This window comes from Hypomesus nipponensis, chromosome 17, assembly GCF_054491055.1.
Source record: "Hypomesus nipponensis isolate SF chromosome 17, ASM5449105v1, whole genome shotgun sequence".
NCBI lineage: Eukaryota > Metazoa > Chordata > Actinopteri > Osmeriformes > Osmeridae > Hypomesus > Hypomesus nipponensis.
Window position 1 is genome coordinate 20,975,001 of NC_140377.1, and position 17,667 is coordinate 20,992,667.

The 17,667-nt window shown below is 53.6% G+C and overlaps 1 protein-coding gene across 1 annotated transcript; it reads left to right on the forward strand.

Annotated features, from left to right (window-relative positions):
• The first annotated feature begins 13,838 nt into the window (after positions 1-13,838).
• LOC146253991 (protein phosphatase 1 regulatory subunit 29-like) lies at positions 13,839-16,960 on the forward strand. The gene is given in 3 exon segments (XM_084677667.1): positions 13,839-14,198; positions 14,493-16,014; positions 16,017-16,960. Coding segments are annotated over 3 exon segments (2,826 nt in total).
• Positions 16,961-17,667: the final 707 nt, after the last annotated feature.

Below are 17,667 nucleotides of genomic sequence, written 5' to 3' on the forward strand. Positions count from 1 at the left end.
TCACAGCTTGGTGTGGGTGATTGACAGGTGGAGAGTCGTTGAGTCAGAGGAGAGAGGAAAACCCTGTTATTTCTCTGCCTGGATCCTGGAGTACAGATGAAACGTGCGTGTGCGTGTGTATGTGTGTGTGTGTGTGTATGTGTGTGGGGCAGGTATATGGTTCTACCTGTGGCTTCTGAGACTTCAGGATGTGTTCTCACATTAGGAGCAGCTCTGCCCCACATGGGAACCAGGGGGTCTGACTGGGGATCATGTCTGAGGAGCTGGGAGGGGAGGCAGGGAGGCAGGGAGGCATGGAGAGGAGGGAGGCAGGGAGGCATGGAGAGGAGGGAGGCAGGGAGGCAGGGAGGCATGGAGAGGAGGGAGGCAGGGAGGCAGGGAGGCAGGGAGGCAGGGAGGCATGAAGAGGAGGGAGGCAGGGAGGGGAGGGAGGCAGGGAGGGAGGGAGGCATTGAGAGGAGGGAGGCAGGGAGGGGAGGGAGGCAGGGAGGCAGGGAGGGAGGGAGGGAGGCAGGGAGGGGAGGGAGGCAGGGAGGGAGGGAGGCATTGAGAGGAGGGAGGCAGGGAGGGGAGGGAGGCAGGGAGGCAGGGAGGCAGGGAGGGAGGGAGGCAGGGAGGCAGGGAGGCAGGGAGGGGAGGGGAGGGGAGGGGAGGGGAGGGGAGGGGAGGGGAGGGGAGGGGAGGGGAGGGGAGGGGAGGGGAGGGGAGGGGAGGGGAGGGGAGGGGAGGGGAGGGGAGGGGAGGGGAGGGGTCTGGAATGAAACTCCCTGGCATTTACTCTGCAGGAAAGAGACATTCCTCCATCTATCTCTCTTTATCTGTTTCTCTCTCTCATGTTCTCATCTCTCCATGGAACTGGGACTCTTACTTTTAATGAAGAGGAGATTAAAAGATAAATGGCCAGTCGCTTCTCTCTCCCTCTTGTCCACGTTCTGCCCCTTATCTCTTTCCTTCTTTCTCCATTCCTTTTCTGTTTCTCTAGTGCCTCTCCTGTTCTCCACCTCCCCAGTGTCAGGCCATGTCAGTGTTGCTCTCATTTTCCACCTCCACATTTCTTCATTTCTTCCTTCTCTCCTTTTTCCTCCTTTCATGCAGCTCCCGTCGAGGTTTCCCGTCATAACTGGATCCCTCTTTCTTCTCACATAGCCCTGTTTTTCGACCCAGAATTCGTCTGTTCTCTAACCTCTTTCTCTCTTCCTGCCCCTCCTTCTCGCTCCCTCCCTCTCTCTTGTCCCCTTTCTCACTCTCTACCTCGCTCTCCCTCTCTCTACCTCGCTCTCCCTCTCTCCCTCTTTCTCACACCCCCCCTCTCTCTCTCGTATTCCCTTGACCCAGACTATGTAGCCTTAACACAGTTGTTTACACCGATGGAGATGTTGTAAACCTCACGTTTAACTGTTTGCTACCACGATAAGACCTGTTAGCTACCACGATAAGACAAAGCCATGGTTCTATGGCTACAGTGCGAGTGAAGCCTTGATGCGTGTATAAGCATCTCATAAGGGCCTTGTTACCTATGGACTAATGCCTATTACTTACTCCTTGATCTACAGTGTTACCTAAAAGTATAAATTTTGACCCTGTGACCATACAAGCTCTCTGAAGGGGGGATTTACCTCTGGGTAAGCAGTGGCAGCGGATGTTAAAAGTTCCGTTTAACGTCGAGGGGAAGAACTGAAGGAATGTTTAAACTCCTTCCTGTCTTCTGCTTCTACGGCACCTCTGTCTCTCTTTCCTGACTGTGTCTCACCCCCCCCTCTCCCTCTACTCCTCTTTTCTTCTTCTCTCTCTCTCCTCTCTCTGTCTCTCATTCCTTCCATGTCTTTAATGCCTGCAGCCAGCCACTGGCCTAGATTGTGAGTTGTGCAGAAGGTTTGTTACCATCATGCCTGTAGTCAGAGACACAGAACAACACAATAGTACTATGAAATCATTGGAACATGAAATGCATAGGCTGCACACAAAATCCAATTACATTTTTGTCAAATACTGACTGCAAAACACACACCAGACACCCTACATCTCTATCTGTCATTGTCACACACAAACACACACACACACACACACACACATTTGACTGTTACGTAAGGGGTGAGGTGTTAATGGGTGTCGAGTTAGACTTATCTGCAGAGCACACTCTTTGATTGAGGAACACCTGAGAGAGAGAGAGAGAGAGAGAGAGAGAGAGAGAGAGAGAGAGAGAGAGAGAGAGGGAGAGAGGGAGAGAGGGAGAGAGGGAGAGAGGGAGAGAGGGAGAGAGGGAGAGAGGGAGAGGGAGGGAGAGAGAGGGAGAGAGAGGGAGAGAGAGGGAGAGAGAGGGAGAGAGAGGGAGAGAGGGGGAGAGGGAGAGAGGGGGAGAGAGGGGGAGAGAGGGGGAGAGAGGGGGAGAGAGGGGGAGAGAGGGGGAGAGCGTGAAGGGGAAATGAGGATAGGGAGGGAGATGTCCCAGATTTCGTCTTCTCTGGACCTAGTCACAGACGTCACACACCTACTCTGCTAATCAGGGGACAAAAAACCTTCATGGTATGTGTGTGTGTGTGATATGTGTATGTGTGGGTATATATGTGTATGGTATGCATATGTGTGTGTTTGAGAGAGAGAGACACACTCGCTCCATCTAATGGCTGACCTAGGTCATGTTGTGCTGTAAAGCCATTGTGGCGGCAGGCTGGGGGCCAGCATCTCTCTGGCCTTCCCATCTCCTGTCACTTGGGAAAACCAAGAGGTCACATCTCTGCTCGTTACTCACGCCTCAGCCACCTGGCAGGACATCAAAGCTGAGCATCCTCAGAGCACGTCTCCCAGTGGCTCTCCACAGTTTGGACTGCTGTACCGTGCAGTGGGAACCAGATACAATAACGTCGGGAAACTACTACTGTGACAGTGTGTGTGTGTCTGTGTGGTTGTGGTTGTGGCCGTGAGTGTGTGTGAATGGGCAGAGTGTGTGATCGAATGCTCATCAGTCCATGCGGGCGTGTGTGTGTGTACGAGTGTGTGCTCGAATGTGTAACTGCATGTGATTCCTCGTCGAGGCTGATCTGTCTGCTTTGAATGGAGCCCACTCAGAAGGACACCTCCAACACTCTCCCAGTTTGTCCTGCTGAATATTTCATTGAACAGAGAGTGTCGTCCTCACAGGAACCCTGGCCTCAGTGATGGTAAGGTTGTTTACAAGGGGGGGGGGGGGGGGTCATTGTCCATCGTTTGTTGCAGACTAGTTGACATTCGGAAACAGCTGTGTGTGTGTGTGTGTGTGTTCTGGCCGTGTCGCTCCATCGCAGGTCTGTGATGATGAGGATGAGGATTGAAACATTTCATTGCAGAAGCAGATTGGCACAGTAGGCTGCCCATGGCTGTTGATTGGAGGATTGGGGGAGGAGTTGGCAAGTGTACAGGAAGTGTGTGTGTGTGAGAGAGGGAGAGAGGGAGAGACAGAGACACAGAGACACAGAGACAGAGAGACAGAGAGAGGCATTCCTCTCCAAGGTAGTGGCTGGCAGTGGTGGAGTATGTTGGTTAAATCCTGACAAATGACCTGCTTCCCCCGCACACACACACACCTCATGGTCCGCCTTGCCATTACTTACACCAGCCTGTCAGCCTCTCAGTGGATTCAACAGGCTGTGTGTGTGTGTGCACGGCCGTACATTCAAGCATGCGCCTTTGTGTGTGTGTGTGTGTGGAGACAGAGAACGAGAGCCATGTTGGAAAATTGCATCTTCTACCTACATATCAGTGTACTATAGCCAACCGTGACTCACTGCTGTGTGTGTGTGTGTGTGTGTGTGTGCCCGCTACAGTACAGCAAACCTCAGCGCTCTGACTCACACTGACTCTCATTAGCATGCCGGTCAGTGAGTACAGGAAGAAAAAAAGAAAAAACAGGAGACGTCTCCCTCGACCATCTCTCTCTCCGTCTCTCCCCTCAGCCTCTCTCTCAGTCTTTCTCTCTCTCCTCTCTCTCTCAGTCTCTCTCTGTCTCTCTCTCAGTCTTTCTTTCTCTCCTTCTCTCTCTCTCCGTCTCTCCCGTCAGCCTCTCTCTCTCCGTCTCTCCCCTCAGCCTCTCTCTCTCCGTCTCTCCCCTCAGCCTCTCTCTCTCCGTCTCTCCCCTCAGCCTCTCTCTCTCCGTCTCTCCCCTCAGCCTCTCTTTCTCTCTCTCTCTCCCTCTTCCTTCTCCCAGCCTCTCCCTCGGCCACGCTGCCCTGATTTTCATGCCAAGTGCATGAGACTTTCCTCGCTTCTCCCATGAAAAATGAATGAGGCAGATAGGCGGCCTCTCTCCTGGTTGGTCTCCTGGTCGGTGTGAAGCCTGCTTCCCCTCAGGATGCAGAGCTCACGGCCCCGCTCACCTCCCACATCCCCGCCGCCCTGCCAGATCCAAACTGACACCGTGTAAGCTTGATAGCCTGCTACGAAGGGCTGCTCTTTCTTTTCTTCTGCTTCTCTCTCAGTTCGTCTGTTTGTCTGAGGGGAGAGAAGGAGAGGAGAATTGAGTACAGTAGAGGAGAGGAGGAGAGGAGAGGGGAGGGGATGAGAGAGGAGATGAGAGAAGAGGGGAGGAGAGGGGAGGAGAGGGGAGGAGATGAGAGGGGAGGAGAGGAGAGGGGAGGAGATGAGAGAGGGGAGGGGAGGTTCTCAGATGCAGAGCAGTTCATCCTTTTAGGTTCAACTTGGACCCCAACAGTTTTGCCTGCACACTCTTTGAGGATGACAGAGCTGTATTCCAATGCATAATCTATGAAAGCGCACCTTCTCACTCGCTGCCTCGTCTCTCCGTCTTCCTGTTTGGTTGCTTTAGCAGGTTCAGCTACCTTTGGGGTTTGCCGCTGGAATTCCTGGATGTTGGAATGCAATTAGAGCTGTGGAATATTCATGGGGTAACACATGGATGGGCAGGCTCCGCCTCCTGCTGCGGCGCTGCAGTGTGTCAGGGGGCTTCACACACACACACACACACACACACACACACACACACACACACACACACACACACACCCGTTAAAGCTCAGACACAGATGTACACCTACGCCCGCACAAAAACGCACCCACACCCACACACATTCCCACACGCACATGCATCCACACCTTCGAGCACACACGCACACACACACACGCGTGTCCAGATGGCCCAGCTTCTCTCTGGGACTTGCAGGGGGAGTTGGAGAGGCCTGGAGAACTGGAGGTGTACTGTTTTCCCATCCCCCTCTTCTGCCTCCGTGCATTATTCTGTGTGATAGTGACTCGCACACCTCTGCCCTCGTCACAACACACACACACACACACACGTCATGATTTATTGACAACATTTGCAGAGATGGACTTGCGCCACCGTTTTATGCTCTTCCAGTAGAACATGCCGATGTCATGGAGTGAGGAGGGCCTTCGTGGAGGTTCACGACGCTGGGCGTGCGAGGCGTTGGAAACTGAGACCTCTGGAATGGCGCGCCCGTTAACACTCGCTCGTCGTCGGCCGTTCCCTTCTCTATCCGTGTCTTTCCTCCCTCCTGACACGCCTCGCCGCGGCGCGCTTTCGCTCTCGGATTCTCTCTTTCTCTCTCTCTTCATCTCTCTGTCTGTCTATCTCCTCTCTCTCGCTCTCACTCTCACTCTCACTCTCTCCATCTCTCTCTCTCTCTCTCTCTCTCTCTCTCTCTCTCTCTCTCTCTCTCTCTCTCTCTCTCTCTCTCTCTCTCTCTGTCTCTCTCTCTCTGTCTCTCTCTCTCTCTTGCTGCTCTCGCTCACTCTCCTCCCTCTCTCCTCCATGTTTTATGCATCTTCCATCTCAGTGCCTTTCTTCAGCGGTATGACTGTGCTATGAGTGCTCTAAGACACCTATGTGCATCGTTGCAATGACATAGTAGACAGTGAGGAGAGGTATGTGGTCATTCTAATGTATGGAGCTTTCATTTGCAACATATTTCTGCCACTTGGACTGCAAATACTAAACCAAACAACATTTATTTGACTCTATTGTGTGCGTTTGTGAATGTGGGTTTGTCTGTTGTTTGTATTTGAGTGCACCGCATGTGTGTGTGTGTGTGTGTGTGTGTTGATAGTACTTAGACCTGCACCTGTGTTTGTGTGAGTGGGTTTCTCTGTCATTTCTATTTCAGTACGCTTCATGTGTGATTGGATGTGTGTTTTTGTGTCTCTGTGTGTGTGTGTGTGTGTGTCCATGGACCCTTCCTCTCTCTAGAGGATGTCTGTCCTGGCAGGATCTAGGGTGTCTCTCTGTGTGTGTGTGTGTGTGTGTGTGTGTGTCCTGGCAGGATCTAGGTCACACACACGCGTCCTCCACGGCCCTCGAAGAACTGCATGATGGGAAAAGTTCTGACCTTCTGTCAAAATACACCGCCATTTGCTCTTGTGGCAATTCCTAGGTTCAAAAGAAGTCCTATAAAGACCAAGTCTGCGTGCACTGTGTGTGTGCTGTGTGTGTGTGTGTGTGTGTGTGTGCTGTGTGTGTGTGTCGTCCTGATCCTGTGAAGGAGCAGCCTTTTTGTTGTTCCTCCGCGATTTTGCTATAACACTCACACTTTAAGGGAACGGTCAGCTTGACTTGTTTGTAAGGGATACCATGGTTGAATCCAGGGGCTCTCAGGGCTAACGTTAAGACTTGGCTGTCAAACTGGGCTTGTGTGTGTGTGTGTGTGTGGGAGTGTGTACTGCTATTGTTTCTGTGTGGTTCGAGATAGATGCTAGCAGTTTGGATACTCATGTACTGTACCCTATGACTCGCCTTAGGCCGTAGCCTCTAGGCCCTACCCCCTCCCCCCTCCCCCCTCCCCTGGCCCCCAGCCAAACAGCCACTCTCTGGGTCCAATCCTTGTTCTTCTCTCTAATTGCTCTCCATGCTTTGGTTTAACAGTCTAGCCTTTGACTGTTGACCCTAGTTACTGGCCCTTGGCTCCAGCCCCTGGCTCCCACCCCTTGGCCCCTGGCCCCTGAAGCTTGGCCCCTGGCCCTTGGCCTCTGGCCCCTGGCTCATTTGGGAGTCTACAATTAGAGTATGGATGCACCGCTTCATTTGGCTTCCAGGCCCCAAGGCCTCACTGTCACAATCTATTGCATCACTTCCTCTGCCTGTCGGGGTCTAGGATATGGATATGATGTCATGCTTGGCCAGCTATAACGCCCTTCTTCAGACGGAGAGGGTCAGGCAGAGGGAGAGAAATCCTGAGAGAGAGAAAGAGGGAGAGAGAGAGGGGCAGAGGGAGGGAGAGAGAACGAAGGAGATAGAGGGAGGAAAAGAAAGAGACTGAAGGTATTTCTGTATGTAAAGTATGAATTATGGACCGGCGCGAGTGGAGAGGTGGGTCAGACTCATCACCTCTGGGCTGACGCTGCCTCGCTCGACTCTGCTGTCTGGATGGTAAAACAAAGCAGGTGTCTCGCGAAAACACTCGCTCGCTTTCTGCCCGCCCCCCGCCCCCCGCCCCCCCCCCCGTCTCTTCTCTCCATTAAGTCTGTCGGAGCTGCAGCGGAGGAGAGACGGCGAGCGGAGATGAAAGAGGGGTGACTCACCTGGAGGTGCGGAGGAGGGGAAGACGAGAGGCTTGGGAAATGACGCGGGGTCAAGGAGGTCAGACTGCCTGGTCTCTCTGTTCGGGCTTTTGCAAACATGTGGTGACGCACACACACACCTGGACACACACACCTGGACACACACACACACACATGGACGGACACAGACATACATCGGGCGCGCACACGCATACTCTACACGCCCGTGTAGAAGCACCCGAATAGACAAACACATGGATACACACACACACACTCTACATGCACACACAGTAGCACATACACAAACTCTACACTACACTTAGTAGCACACACACATACAAAGAGAACTACGCACACACACACACACACACACACACACACACACATTCACAAGTGTCTGCCACTGAGGACTTGCTCCTGCTGTAGCTGCTGTTTGTCTCAGCTTATAGATACACAAGCTTGTGTGAAGGGAAGAATAAAGATGCAACTCCCATCCACCATGCACCCTCTGGGGAGAGAGACCTGGGGGAGCACCAGGAGAGAGACAGAGAGACAGAGAGACAGAGAGGGAGGGAGGGAGGGAGGGAGGGAGGGAGGGGGAGAGAGGGGGAGGGGGGGGGGAGGGGGGGGGGAGGGGGAGGGGGAGGGGGAGAGAGCTCAGTGGTGGACTATTCCTCCTCATCTCCAGAGAGAACAGATCTCATTTGTGGTGAGCAGAGCCAGATAGCCTGCCTGCTCCCCTGGTGGATATGGAGGAAGAGGAGAGGGGGAGAGAGGAGAGGGGGAGAGAGGAAGGGGGGAGAGTGGAGAGGGGGAGAGAGGAGAGGGGGAGAGAGGAGGGGGGAGAGAGGAAGGGGGGAGAGTGGAGAGGGGGAGGGAGGAGAGGGGAAGAGAGGAGGGGGGGAGAGAGGAGAGGGGGAGGGGAAGAGAGGAGGGGGGGAGAGAGGAGAGGGGAGAGAGGAGAGGGGAAGAGAGGAGGGGGGGAGAGAGGAAGGGGGGAGAGTGGAGAGGGGGAGAGTGGAGAGGGGGAGAGTGGAGGGGGGGAGAGAGGAGAGGGGGAGAGTGGAGAGGGGGAGAGTGGAGAGGGGGAGAGAGGAGAGGGGGAGAGAGGAGAGGGGGAGAGTGGAGAGGGGGAGAGTGGAGGGGGGGAGAGAGGAGAGGGGGAGAGAGGAGAGGGGGAGAGAGGAAGGGGGGAGAGTGGAGAGGGGGAGGGAGGAGAGGGGAAGAGAGGAGGGGGGAGAGAGGAGAGGGGGAGGGGAAGAGAGGAGGGGGGAGAGAGGAGAGGGGAGAGAGGAGAGGGGAAGAGAGGAGGGGGGAGAGAGGAGAGAGGAGAGAGGAGAGGGGGGGCAGAGGAGGGTGGGGCGGGGTGATCCCGGCCGTGTCAGCCATATAGCTCACATGCTCTGGCTGGTGTGTGTGTGGAGGCCTTGTGACTGTGAGGCTGGTGTGTGTGTTTGTTTCGAGCACGCGCCCCATGTAAAGGGTCTCGCTGAGCATTGTGCGCGAGTGCGTCTGTGAGCGTGGCGTGCACGTGAGCTGCGCTGAACCCTGTGAGTCACGACTGCTACTCAGCCCCGGCCCCGCTCTCCTCATCCCATCAACATAACCGTTGCCACGGGGACCTCTTCCTGTCACGACCTGTCAGAAGACCTGATGAGGTCAGAGCAGTAACCAAGCAGTCTGGGTTCACTGCCCGAAACGTTGGCTGGGAGGGATTGTGGTTCAAAACCCCCCGACTGACTGTCTATTAACCTTTAGTCTTCTTTACGGTCATGTGACCAGCTGAGATTATCCAACTGCCTCGAGTCCTGAGAAACATTTCCCCCAGAAAATGTCTCCAAAGACAGATTTAATCTCTATAATTCTTCTGTTTTCCCTCCCTTTTTCATGTTGTTTTCCTGTCTTTACATGTTTTTTCTGTCTTTCTGTGTTTCACGGAGAACATCAACGATGTTGTGCTGAAATGTTCCAGCACTGGAGCCTGGGGAAATGTCACTGACAGAGTTGGGGGGGGGGGCTGGGTGGGGGGCGGCTGGGTGGGGGACAAATCAAACATACACATGCTGGAGTGTTTGATAGGATAATAGGTTGTGCATGTTTATTAGCTGAGAGTTGACTTTTCTTCTTGCCAGGATGTTTGGCACAGATAAGGTTCTGTAATCATCATGACTAGTGCAGTGCCCATGGTGTTTTTTTCAGACTGTGGTTGTTTACATATTTATTTGTCGCAAACAGTCAACACAGCACATCCTTGGGGCCTGTACCATACACCTGCCACATTTGAACTTAATATAGTGTGTGGTTCTCAAGATAATCTTGTCACAGACAGACAGACAGACAGACAGACAGACAGACAGACAGACAGACAAAGACACAGTCACACACATATTTCTGGGATTATACCGTAATTTTCAGACTATAAGGCGCACCCGTTATATAAGCCGCAGCAGCTAAATTGAATGATGTGTACATATATAAGCCGCACTGGACTATAAGCCGCAGGTGTATTAATGTTTAATTACCATATGTAAGAGTTCATGCACAGATGGGATTGTCAGGAAAGAAATGGCCGCTTGAGGAAGCTCCCATGTATTAACCGTTAGCCATTAGCTGTAAAAATCCATAGATTACCCGCACCGTTATATAAGCCGCACGCAGGGTCGAAAAATGCGACAAAAGGCGCGTCTTATAGTCTGAAAATTACGGTAATTAGATGATGATCCTCCAGGTCATTGTCAGATATCAAACAGGATATTTAGCAACATTAATGTCAACAACAACACAAATATCTGCTGTCCTTGAACAGGGGACATTGATTCACGGTTACTTCGCTTACTAAGGTTCCTGTCTAGACGAGTGAGTTTCATTGTACTCTCTATGGCCTCATGTAATGTCATCGGAATTTACTAGCTTGAGATTTTTGTCATCCACCCCATACAAGCCTTCATAGGGTTGGACAGTTGTGTCCAAAAAGTAAAAAAAAAAAAAAAAAAAAAAAAGAGTAAATGAATGTTCCATTAGTATTTATATTAATACATAGTGTTTGACTATAACCAGACCCCAAACACCAGTGCCTTTGTGTGTCTTACAGTAAAGCTGCATTCAAACAGATGGTTATCTGCAGAATACGGATGGCTGTGACAAAAGGGAACAATAAAGTTAGATTAAATCGTAAACGTTTCTAACCTGACACTGTGACAAACCGTGCAAGTCCTACGACACATAAAGTTATTTTGTGTTTGAATGGAGGAGACGGCTTGTGAGCCAAAACTGTCAGAGGGAAAGTCGCTGAATCCTCATTAACATTCACAGAGAGCGTTCCTATCATGGACACTGATGAGCCCATAGTCCTGAACCCGCCCCATCCTGTTTCCACAGGCAGTAATTAGAGCTGTCAATCATCCCTGTTTGCCATGACAACGCTCAGGATCCATGGGTGGTGGGTTGAGTATGTCAAATGGGCACCAGGCAGGGCCACCGGTGTGACTGTGGGTCAGTGTGTTTGCCTGGTTTCCACCAGAGATTAGGTTTGTTTACTTAAACGGTCACAAAGAGCCCAAGCAATTATAATATGCGTGTCTTGCATATCCGCCGGGTTTTACCTTGTCAAGCAGGCAGACTGGAGGAAAGTTTGGTCAGGGATGGATTCAACTGGTTTACAGCCGGGAGGAGGTTACTGTGATGAACATTTAATTGAGTGCATCCCAAGTGTCCTTCTGTCTCGAAAGGTGTTCGCAGAGAAGTCTCCGAGAGATGAGTAAGAGACAAGATTTCTTTCCGTGTGGGCGGTCCCCCTATATCTCAAGCTGTAGTTCTTGGGCATTCAGATTCACCAACTGGAGAGTGAGTGATTTTACAGCAGGTCTCTGGGTGCGCCGTGGTTGTGTAAAGGCCCAAAGGCACCTCTGGCTTGAGTTTTTTTTTTTTTTTTTTTTTACCCAGAATCCCCCCAGGGGGCCAGGCTTGAGTGACAGGGCCAGCAGACTGCTGGAACCATCATGGCATGAAGTGTCGCTTCGTAAATGCTCTGGGTATTCCCATCTTCTGCAGTAATCAGAGAACGAGTGCAAAATTGGATCAGATACTTGGCCCGCGCCTGCGGGGGGAGGGGGGGGAGCAGACTAGAATAGAATGGAATGAGTTCCAGTTCTCTCGCTTGGAAGCGGAGTTTGGGAATTCGGAGTGCTGAATCGGAGCCCATTTCGCATGCTCTCCTTCATGCACACCGACACGCGCCAACACACACACACACACACACACATACACACATACACAAACGTAATCTTTTCAATATGTCCTCTACGGTAAGAAAGGCATGTTTGTCCTCAGCACAATAGGCAGACATCTGTCTTTATGTAAATATTTGGCTCGCGCTCCGATGATATGCAGATTGGTTAAAGAGCTTAGGTATATTGTAGTCTAATAGAATGAAGGGCCTGGTGACTGTGGACTCTGAGGAGAGACCGAGTGGCAGAGTGAGCCCTTTAGGTGATTAATGCTGCGTCTTTTGTCTGAATCTCCCTGCTGTATCTAGGGAGGCTGGCAGCTACGAATAGGTGGCTGGCCAAGAGTGATGACCTCATCGGAGAGGGACTCCCAGGGAATGAGGAAGTGCGAACACAGCAGGCTAGAGGACTCAGCGCCCTGCATATTTTACAAGATGTGGGCCAATGACACGTCAGATAAAGCTGCCATTCAATACCCCTTGGTGTGATTGTGATTTAGACCTACTTCAGTGGGTGGGATGGTTTGAGCCGTGTGCTAAAAGCTTCAGGTGATTTAACTGATCTGATAAGATTGTTGACATGAACTCGTTTGACCACACACACAAGTAACTCCCCCACGCACACACATGCACACAAACACACACGATCGCATAATGATTTTTCACTTGTTTGTCGTCAATGACTACAAAGTAACACGTTGCACGACCCATTTCTCCAAAGAAGATTCTGGAGGCCATCTTCCCAGGGGCGGTTCACACCTTTTTATACATGCTTTCATTCTTCTAGTAGTCATCATGAAACGAGGAAGGGACATTGCACCCTTTTTTGCCAAGTAAATAAAGAAGTGAGAGAAACATATCAAGGTATTAAGAGAGCTGAGGAGCTGGAAGAGGGAGAGCATTTTGTATGATTTTAATGTAATGCAAATTTAAAGTATTTTATGTTTAAATATCATTTGTTTCAATTTTTTATGTGCCCCTCTGATTAAACACTGGCCCCCCCTTGGCCCCCCTAGTAAAATGTGTCTAGAACTGCCACTGCATCTTCCTGGGATTCCTGGAGTTTACAGGCTTGAGTGATGCTATGAAGTGCCGTCTGTTGGGATTAGCATGTAATCCCATTTTAATCCAGGGAGAAGTCATAAACCTTGAGTTATCAAAAGATTTAAGATATTCACAGATATTACAGCAGCAAGATTCTCTCTCTGCATATGGCAAACAGACCTTGCCACTTCATGAGTGTGGCACCTTAGATTCAGTGCTAGTTTATGGTCAGTTGATGGTCGTGGACACAAACCTGTGATCTTTTCAAAGCCGGGCTGTCAAAGTGAAATGGATGGCCTGGTTTGCGTGTGTGTTTGTGTGTTTCTCATTCAGGCGGGTCTATTTACTGTTGATGTAAATTGCACGTCTTGCGAATGCTCACTTTATAGCTCGTTTGTGTGTTTTGATATGAATTCTTCCGCATCAAATGATGCCACCAGGCTTGAAATAGAAGCACTTTGATTTGCAGTTTTCGAAACATGCAGTTTTCATGAGGCCATCCCATTTTACCCGCGCGTTGCCATGTGAACGATTCTCCGACGCCGACCGATCTAATTGCTGGCGTTTCCCGCAGCGTTTACACTTAGCAGTATTATTTCCATTTTATTGAACGCTTCCATGAGCTCCGTGTCTTCCCTGCTGCGGCAGGCCGTCAGGTCGGCGCTGGTCTTGACGATCTCTCCTGGTTTGTGTCTCTTCTCTCTCGTCAGATCCGGCAGCCTGAAGCGGACGGCGTGGACCTCTGACAGCCGTCGGACAGATCTCCTGACGGCGCCGAGAGCATGAAGGAAGCCCGCGTCCCTCTCTCCTGCACTTCCGGAGCGTCCGACACGACGCGGGCCCCCCGCTAATCGCCATGACGACCGCGCGGCTGTGACTCGCTCTGTGACGCCCGCCCCCGCCCTTTTTCTACACCCGGGACGAACCCCTCTCCCTTTTCTACGACCCGCCCGCCCGCCTTTTTCCCTTTTTTTGAGAGTCGGCAAACCCGTTCTCTCCTTCAAGAGCGTACCGTTTGTCCACACTCCTCTTTTCTTTCTCACTTTCCATCCTCTCCCTCGCCGCCATGCAGAGCCGACCGGTCACGACCGCCTCTCCATCCTCTCTCAGCCCCTTCCTGTTCATCTTACCCTCCCTCCTGCTCCTCCTCCACCTCCCCAGCCCGGTTCAGGGAGACTGCTGGCTGATCGAGGGGGATAAGGGCTACGTGTGGCTGGCTATCTGCAGCCAGAACCAGCCCCCCTACGAGACCATCCCCCAGCACATCAATAACACGGTCCACGACCTCAGGCTGAACGAGAACAAGCTCAAGGCTGTGCTCTTCACCTCCATGTACCGCTTCACCAACCTGACAGATCTCAACCTCACCAAGAACGAGATCTCCTATATCGAGGACGGGGCTTTCGGGGGACAGGCCAACCTGCAGGTGATTGGATAACTGGTTGAATGAATGCAATGTTTTTTTGTTTGTTTTTTCCTCCACTTGCGTTCATTTGAGCTCAAATTTGAAATGTGTCAAAGCGAAAACAAACCACGAAAAGCAAAATTATATTTTGAGGAGCCCGTGAAGTAAGGATGCCTCCTGAGCCTTGATTGTTGTTGTGTCGTTTTTTTCATTTTATACTGGAAATGAAGTGTAGCTCTAGTACTAGGACGGTCAGAGTCCAATTCCACTGAAAGGCAGTTAAGAAATCCATCATCCACTGTGTTTGTCTCTCAGGTGCTCCAGCTGGGCTACAACAAACTGACCAACCTGACCGAAGGCATGATGAGGGGCCTGGGCCGCATGCAGTGCCTCTTCCTCCAGCACAACCTCGTCGAGGTCATCGCCACCAACGCGTTCTGGGAGTGCCCCAGCCTCAGCAGCATCGACCTGTCGTCCAACAAGCTGGCTCGCCTCGACCCGTCCACCTTCACGGTGCTCAGCCGCCTGATGGTGTGCGAGCTCGCCGCCAACCCCTTCCACTGCGGCTGCGACCTCTACAGCTTCCTCACCTGGCTGGAGTCCTTCAACAACGTCACGCACACCTACGACCGCCTCCAGTGCGAGACCCCCCGGGAGATGTTTGGCTACCCCCTGCTGAGCCCCGTGGCGGCGGGCAACGTGGGCCGCAACGCCAAGAACACCTTGTCGTTGGTCTGCCGCGACGGGGTCTTCATCCCCGGGATGACGTCGTTGCCCCCGGACGCCGATTACTCCGGCGTGGGCCCGGACGCGTTTGGCGGCGCGGGGCCCTACCACCAGCCCACCACGTCGTCGTCGTCCACGGAGAACAGCTTCAGCCCCACCATCAAGCTCAGCCACGTGGCCCTGTCTGCCGCCTCCCTGGTCGTCCAGATTCCCCGGCCCTTCAGCAAGATGTACATCCTGGTCCAGTACAACCACACATACGTGTCGGACGTCATGACCCTGAAGAACAAGAAGGAGAAGATCACCCTGGACAAGCTCAAGCCGCACACCAACTATACCTTCTGCGTGGCCTCCATCCGCAACTCCCAGCGCTACAACCACACCTGCCTGCAGTTCGCCACGCGGGCCCAGGGCCCCGGCGACACGCCGCCGGCCTCCTCCACCACCACGCACTACATCGTGACCATCGTGGGCTGCCTGTTCGGCATGCTCGTCATCCTCGGCCTGGTCTACTACGGCCTGCGCAAGCGGCGGATGCACGAGGAGAAGCAGAAGGCTGTCTGCGTCAAGAAGACCATCCTGGAGATGCGCTACGGGCCGGAGGTGGCGGCGGCGGTCGCCAACGACCCGTCGGCGGTGCACAAGCTCCAGGAGCAGTCGCGGGAACACCACCAGTACCAGCATCACCACGGCGGCAAGATGCCCATGTCCACCTCCTCCAGCTCGGGCATGCTCCACTCGGCCAACACCAGCTCCTCCAGGCTGTCCTCCATCCCCCAGGTGGAGAAGATGGCCACGGCCTTCTCGGAAGCGATGTCGACGAGCAAGGGGAACTACATGGACGTGAGGACGGGAGGAGGGGCGGGGGAGGAGCGGATGAGGGACGGCGGGCTGGGGGCGGGGCACGGGGGGATCAGGGAGGAGGACCTGAGGGCGGACGACGGCGTGGGCGCGGGCGACGACTCGGACGACGACGGCCGGGGCTCCGCCTCGGAGATCTCCACCATCGCCATGGAGGTGGACAAGGTCAACCAGATCATCAACAACTGCATCGACGCCCTGAAGCTGGACTCTGTGTCCGCCACCGCCACCATGGCTTCGTCCCACCCCGCCTCCCCCCTCCGACCTGCACCTCCCCCCTCACCCGAGGCCTCATCCCCCTATCCCCCGGGATGACGGAGGCCTGCCCCGTCTTGCCCTCCCCCAAGATCCCCCCTCCGCCTCCTCTGCCCTCCTACGCCGCCCCGCCCCTCTCCGAGCGGCCCGGGATCGGCGGAGGGGGCTTCGTCTCGCCCCCCTACCGCCCGCCGCCCCCGGCGTCCGCCGTCCGGCCCATCCAGCGGCAGATGAGCGCCGACGCCGCCGTGGTCGTCGGCGTCAGGAAGCAGTGCAGCACCGTGTCCTGCGGCTCCGTGGGGCGGGACAGGGAGCGGGGCGGGCCTCGCGGCGTCTACAGCCTGGACGTGCCCGAGCCCCGCAGCCCAGACGCCTGCCTGCCGCAGTACGGGGACAGGGCCAGCCCGGGCTGCGGGGAGCCCCAGGAGCGGCTGCCCCTGGTGGGGAGCGGGAGCTGCATGGGAGGGGGTGGCGGCGGTTGCGACAGTGGTGGTCCTCACCCGGAGAACCAGCAGAACCAGCAGCAGCAGCAGCAGCAGAACCAGCTGGACGTGCAGCAGGACTACCACTGCTCGGAGCACCGCCACTCTGTCCCTGCGCTCTACTACGACGGCTCCCAGCACCAGGGCTCCCCGGCCCAGCGGGCCTCCTTCCTCAAGCCCCTGACCCGCGCCCGGAGGGACGCCACCTCCTACTCCCAGCTCTCGCCCTCCCGACACCACTCCAGCTACTCCGGCTACTCCTCGAGCCCCGAGTACTCCTCCGAGAGCTCCCTGCGGATCTGGGAGAGGTTCCGACCCTACCGGAAGGGTCAGCGCGACGAGTCGTGCTACGTGACGGCCGGAAACGCCCTCCGCAAAAAAGTGCAGTTTGCCAAAGGAGAAGACCTCCACGACATCCTCGACTACTGGAAGGGAGTGTCGGCCCAGCAGAAGCTGTGAGAGGATGGAAACGGAATCGGGCGAAGGGGCGAAACAGAGTTTGAGGACTCCTGTTTGTGAGACTCTCTTCCGTCGTTGTCCGGTGAGCCAGAGAGAGAGACAGAGAGAGAGACACCAATAGAGGAGTGAAAATCCAGAGAGAGAGAGAGAGAGAGAAAGAGAGGGAGGGAAAGAGAGAGAGTGGTAAAGTCGGTACCTTTGGCCCATCAAAGCCTGGTTGGTGAAGGCATGTTCAATATATGTACAAAAGGAAGAAAAAAAAAAGGATGGAAAGAAAGACGATATTTTGAGCAGCCAGGGCTGGCTTGCTTTTATTGTTTTTTTGTTTAGTTTTTTACAGTAAATGGAGTGTAGCACTAGTCCTAGGACACCCCCATGAGTCATGTTCAGTATGGAGAAGAGTCCTATCAGTGTTCAGTGATCAGATGAAACGTTTGAAACATCAAGTTCTCTGTGCCCTGCTTTCATCGGAGCGTAATGACAGCACGCTTGAATAACCTCCGTTCATATCCTGTCAGAGTTTTTTCTCCTTCTATTTCCGTGTGTCGCTCAAGTGTGTTAGTCAGCCTAAACTCCCACACTTGCTTTGTGGCGCATGTAGGGCGCTGGATTCATTTTCCCAGCCAGCGAATGTGTATACGTATTTGTTTCTTGTTTATAAGTGTCTGAAAGAAAGAGAGATTGAGAGGAAAGGAAGGAGCTTTGCC